Genomic DNA, 5,903 nt, shown 5'->3' with positions numbered 1-5,903 from the left:
GTCATGATGGATCATCCATGCTGTTTAGGGAGACTCAACTTGAGTTCTTACCATCTGACCCAAAGTTCTAAGGGTAAAAAGGAATTTTCCAAGTGTGTGTGTGTGTGTGTGTGTGTGTGTATATATATATGTTAATTATGTTTAAGACTTAATATCATTAATTTTAAATGTAGGTCTGTATGAATACAGTTAATACCAAGGTTGACCCCTGAAGCATACCAAATTAAGGAGTATTAATATTGAACACAAATCAAGAATCTAATTAGAAACATTTTATTTTAAATGTGCCAAATAAAAATCCACATTTTCAGACCATAGGATGTTAATACATTCAACAAAAATTTGTATTATATTACTGCTGTAAATTTACAGAGTAATAGTCCAGATCCATTTTGATTAGATGGTTGAAATACCCTCCCTAAGTTACACTTTACAGACATCACGAATCCCTTATAATAATGTAAACAAAATAACTTTTCCCTAAAAGGTGAACTTGAGCACTTCAGTCCACTCTTTCAGGACTTGCACTTCTTCTCGGACTTCCTGATGGGGAACGACTAAAAAGAAAAAAATATTTAAGTTTGGAACCAATTAGTGTCTAACAAAACTCTTCTGGCATATATGTCAAGGTGAAACGAAGTTAAGAAATGCTAAGGTGGCCAAAGGGTAGTAAGTTCCTATAGCAGAAGTCTTAAAAACAAAAACTCTGTAAGGTTTAACAGCCTCTTCACTAATTAATCTTACAAAACTTAGGTAAAGATAACTATTTGCTTTTTGGAGATTTGGGGGGGAGGTCATCTAAGAAATTCTAATATTTTAACATATAGCACCAATTCTCCAAAGAGCTCAGGGAAGTACGCAGTAAGCAAAATTCTGCAGAGGCCACATTTGACAGGTAAGATATGGCAACAAATTATTTAGCTTACCTTCTTTTTGGAGATGGAGATCTGGACTTTGATCGGCTGTCAAAACATGAAAAGGTTGTGTTTTACTTTTGTGTGAAAAGTTCTATCCAACCCCTTCAGTTACAAAAAAATGAAATGAACCCCCAAAATGTCCTGAGCTTAAACTACACTGCAGTTAAACTGGAAACAAAAACCCTACCAGTTTTTTGGCCAAAAGTCAATCTTCTAACACTTGTTCTTCATAAAATAATCTTTCATACTCTAAGCACAACGATCCCAGAATGCTTCTCCATACATCTATCAAATCCAACACAGGCCTCTTAATATAACCCCAAATTCACCAACTTTTCACTATAGCTTGATATGCCCTTGCCTAGAAAGTCAGCTAGAACAGGCCACGTATAAAGCAAGTTATAAAGTTTGGTTTACTAATAAGAAAACTGTGCTCCTCCTCAACTTACTTCTAAGCTCATAGCTAACAAATTTCAACAATTCAAAAATACTTTGAACTCTGGATATTGGTACCATATAACTAAAAGAGCATCAATGAGATTTTTACTCTACCTGCTTCTAGGCCGTGAAAGAGACCTGGATCTGGATCTCGACCTGGACCGGGATCTTAATAAAAGCAAACACATTTATACCAATTAGTGCACAAGAATAATTTCCTCAAATACCTTCTGAGTACCTTTTAAGGTAGGATAGGAAGGGGCTAAAACTGTCTAAGATGCCCTATCAGTCTGAGACTGGACAAAGACTTGGAACTACCATTTCAAAAATCTATCATGAGTTTCTGTACAGACGTACAATATTCTTAAACAGAATGTAGCATCCAAGAGAGATTTGTGGTATTTGAGAAAACTGGTGTTAAAAGAATCGTATCAACCTCCTGAATGGAAACTTCGCTTCTTTAAGTTCAGTGGAAACTCCTACGACTGGGTAAAGCTGTGTTCATGGATCAACAAACTATCATGGATGGTTCAGGACCATCAATCTGTAAATACAAACCAAATGAGGCTGACATAGACATCTTGAGGTCCTGCAACCAAGTTAAATGCATTTATCTGGAGTCCAGGTTTTTCAAATGGACAAGTTTCTGAATCATGGCATTTATAAAGACTGTGCTGCTGCTGAGCACCAATAATTCTCAGTAGCATTCCCTACCGCTGACACGAGTAGCATTGTCAATTCCTTTCATTATCTAGAATGTTATCCATTTCCATAACCTTGGAAACAAAAAAATGCTGAGGGGTCTAATTTGATTTTTAACTTCTCAAATTTCAGTGTCTAACAAGCCACATTCAATCTATGTGTATATTACCCTAAATTTTCCATGGTCTCAACCCTCAAAGAAAAACTTTTAACTTGCTTCTAAATCTCTTTCTGGTTCTAATGGGCCTTCTTATCAGGAACCAAGTAACTATCATCTTTTAGTGCTATTATCATTTGTCTATAAACTGACTTATAGGTAAATCAGAGTAGATCAAAACAGATATAAGCTGACTCCAGAAGTTTTCAACGTGTTTACCCAGAGTGCTCCCTGGAATGATTTGAGGATTTATGCCTTAGACCCTCCTCTATCACCTCTGTAACGCCCTTAAAATCTTTAGTTGGGCTTTTCTTCATTTGGACATGTTCATAGTCAACTTTTTTTTTCAAATATCTTCTGAAGCATTCCATTTCAATTAGGTCCGTACTCCACCGCTGTCATTAAGACGGGACAATCCAAATACAAATAAGGGGGAAAAAAGGTGCTACATACTGGAAATACCTCGATCCTTTTATAGAACCAGACCTAGATCGTCTGAGTGAAGCTGATCTTGATCTACGAAGAGACACAGATCTTGATCGCCGAGGAGATGCTGATCTTGACCTAAACATTAAATCAAAGTAATTTCAATTTGATTCCAATTAAACTTCACCACTACTTACACGTTGAAATTTAAACAAGATCTCTCACCTCCTTCCCCTGCTCCTGCTGCGTGAGCGAGAGTATCGTCTACCTCTGGATCTCGAATGTGATCTAGACCGTGACCTATTTTTCAAGTCAGAAAAAAACATAATATTAGATGGCAACTCCTCTTAGAGTCTGTGTGCCTCTGCTGAAACCAAATCTCAAAACTATTTAAATTTAGTGTCTCATTTGGAAATAAACTCTGGGCCTATTAGTTGTCGTTTTTTTTTTTTTTAAACTACCTAAAAAAAGATTTGTTAAAAGCTCAATTACATTTTAGATTAACATAATATAAAACACTGTAATGTGTATTTAAAATAAACCTTGCAAGTTTGCAGGTCGACCCTCTTTGGCCCATGGTCTAGTAGATCTAGACGATCTAGAAGTATCTATAGCCGATCGCTGCATCTAGATGTTTTCTTCAATCTACACGACGATCAAACTGACAGCCAAATGAGCCAGGTGAGGCTTGATTGACGCAAGAAGATTTTTCTAGTTGGGAATGTGGTCAATCTGGTGTTCCTCTTTCTAAACCGGAGGGGCCCCCAATTGTAAGCCAAATTTACTGTTACGGCGATCACCGTCTCAAATTTTCTGCCCTTTAAAGAATAAGGTGAAGCTAGGTGTAGATGACTCGAGGGGATCTGGCCTCTTATGCTGATCACCTCAAGGTCTAGGAGGATCTTAATTGTCGGATTTGCAAGGCGCCTCAGCATGATATCATAAGGCTCGTGACATTCTGAATCAAGGCGACTGACTCAAACGAAGAAACCTGAAAGGTTTTGACCAGGTTGATTATTAATACATTAACATTTCTTTAATTAAACAAAAATTGTAAAATACACCTGTAACAATTAACATTCAAGTTTACAGAAAAATACGTTTGTGCCTTGCTAATAAAAAAATTACTTGATTAACTAGTACACTAACCACTCCTTTATTAAAATAAATACCTGCTTCTTCTTCGGCGGCTATAGCGATGACAATCATAAGCATAATGTCCCTTTTCGCCACACTCATAGCATCTATCATTGGGATCAAAGGGACGTCGGGCAGGTGGTCTATCAAATCGAGATCTCCGAGGCATGCCTGTTGATAGTTCAACTCTCACTCGGGAACCACAAATAACTCTACAAAAAACAACAACAAAACTGTAACGCCAAAAAAAAAAAGTGAGCTCTATATTTAGAACTTTCCAACCACTCTCTTTGCCCTCAGAAGCTCCAACTATGTAAGTCCTTCAAACTTCACTTTTGCTTTCATTTCCTGTCTTCATAAAGTGATCAGCTAATTATTTAAAAACTCCTCCAGACTACAGAATTCAAGCCTGACACAGGAACATTCTCACCAAGATCTCACTTACTTTCCATCCAGGCCTCGAACTGCATCTTCTGCATCTCTAGGATCTTCAAATTCCACAAAAGCAAATCCTGGAGGATTTCTGGCAATCCACACAGTTCTCAAAGGCCCATAATAACTGAAAGCCCTTTCTAACTCTCCTTTGCCAGCACCAGTTCCCAGGTTACCAACATACACCTTGGTTTCTGTTTAAAAAACGCAAATAAAAGAGTGCACGTTATGCAAATAATCTGGCCCAAGTTTGAATTTTTTTGCTTAAATTCATCTTTAACAGTGCGAAACATATTTAATACTCTATCAAGGGCTAATGTTAGTCTTTAAACCAACGAAGTTCTTAACATTTCTGAAAAGCTAAGCGTACGACCAAGTTCTTAACATTCAATGGAGGCGGAGGCCCCGCGGGAAACCTACAAATACGAGCACCGCAGCGTGGTAGGATACTCCGAGGCGTGGAGCGGTCTCCGCCCCGGTCCCGCCCCCGAGTCCCGGCAGCCCCAGGCACACCGAGAACGCGCGGGCCGGCGGCGGCAGCGGCGTTCTCGGTGAGCGGGCCCCAGCGGAGGGCGGAACGGGAGCGGGGCTGCGCCGACTCCAGTACTCTGCAGCAGGCGCCCCAGGCGCAGGCTCGCCCGTGACTCCAGCTCCCCGCCTCAGAAGCCATAAACCGTGCTCGAAAAAGCCAAGAGAGAAAAACCAGCCGCCAAACTTAAAAAATCACGCTTCCATTCCCACTCAGCAATCAGACCGTTTGACGAGAATGCGCAGCTCGAAGCTGCCAATTTTCTAAGTCTTAAATTCATCCTTTCTTTTACGGCTGCGACCACATCTGTCAGCTAAAGTGGCGGGAAAGCGCCAAAGAAATGCGCCACCATGGTCGTCAATGTGCGCAAAATGGCAGCCGAGGGCGGGGGGGTGGGGTGGGGGACGGGCGGCTCGAAGGGCAACAACAAAACAGTGATCGAGGGCCTGGCTCGGGCTGGGCGGGAGACTAAGATGCCCAAGAACTGAAAGATACCCGCCGGAGACCTACCCCAGCCACCCGCGGTCCTCCTGCGAAACCCCGCGGCCGCCGCCTCCAGCTTCGTATGGTGTGCGCCGAAGCCGCCATTACGCACGCGGAATAACCGTCTCCCAACCGCCGCGCCAACCTCACGACCTCTAAATACTCACTACACCCACAGCAACCTCCCTTCCTGGCCTCCAGCCTCTTACCTCCTCCGTACCGTCCGTAGCGCGACATGATGACTGGCCTGCGAGCTGGGCTCTTTCAGCTCGCAGCGCCCAGAGAACGATCAATACAAAAACCAACCAAACCGCCTCACACGCCAACGGTCCCGGCGGCACTACGAGGAAGCGCCTGGGTTCGCGCTTATATATGCGGCGGCTGGGTTTCGTTGCGCATGCGTCATCTCGACGTTCTGCGCGGCACAAAGGAGCTGGGCGGAAACAGCAGAGAAGCGGTGCGGAGGGACTGATGGGGTTGAAACGCGAATCCTGGGCGGAGGGATACGTTTCCGTGGCAACGCGGAGATCCTGTCTGTAAACCCTTGGCCCTTCCCCGCGTTGTCCCGCCCTCCCCCCCCCTTTTCCCTGTGTTCTCATTTTCCTTCCCTCATTCTCCTCCCCCCCGCCTTCATTTACCCTCCCTCTCATCTAGGGACCCTTAGCTGTGGTAATCTTCCTTC

General features: G+C 42.6%; 1 protein-coding gene across 4 annotated transcripts; it reads right to left on the bottom strand.

Moving 5' to 3' along the window:
* Nucleotides 1-300: 300 nt before the first annotated feature.
* Nucleotides 301-5,560, bottom strand: SRSF7 (serine and arginine rich splicing factor 7). Of its 4 annotated transcripts, none has more exons than XM_068992816.1 (8): nucleotides 5,431-5,560; nucleotides 4,223-4,403; nucleotides 3,813-3,989; nucleotides 2,866-2,940; nucleotides 2,668-2,778; nucleotides 1,470-1,523; nucleotides 927-962; nucleotides 301-557 (listed from the first exon to the last, which is right to left on the bottom strand). In XM_068992816.1, exons 1-8 carry the CDS (start codon nucleotides 5,456-5,458, stop codon nucleotides 503-505), a joined length of 717 nt encoding a protein of 238 aa, XP_068848917.1. In that variant the 5' UTR covers nucleotides 5,459-5,560; the 3' UTR covers nucleotides 301-502. The 4 variants fall into 4 exon arrangements, with proteins under 4 accessions (XP_068848917.1, XP_068848989.1, XP_068849058.1 ...); XM_068992888.1 differs by having other exon boundaries at nucleotides 2,677-2,778; XM_068992957.1 differs by having other exon boundaries at nucleotides 2,701-2,778.
* Nucleotides 5,561-5,903: the final 343 nt, after the last annotated feature.

Source organism: Capricornis sumatraensis, chromosome 1 (assembly GCF_032405125.1).
Source record: "Capricornis sumatraensis isolate serow.1 chromosome 1, serow.2, whole genome shotgun sequence".
NCBI classification, from domain to species: Eukaryota; Metazoa; Chordata; class Mammalia; order Artiodactyla; family Bovidae; genus Capricornis; species Capricornis sumatraensis.
This window is presented reverse-complemented; position numbering and strand designations above follow the sequence as displayed.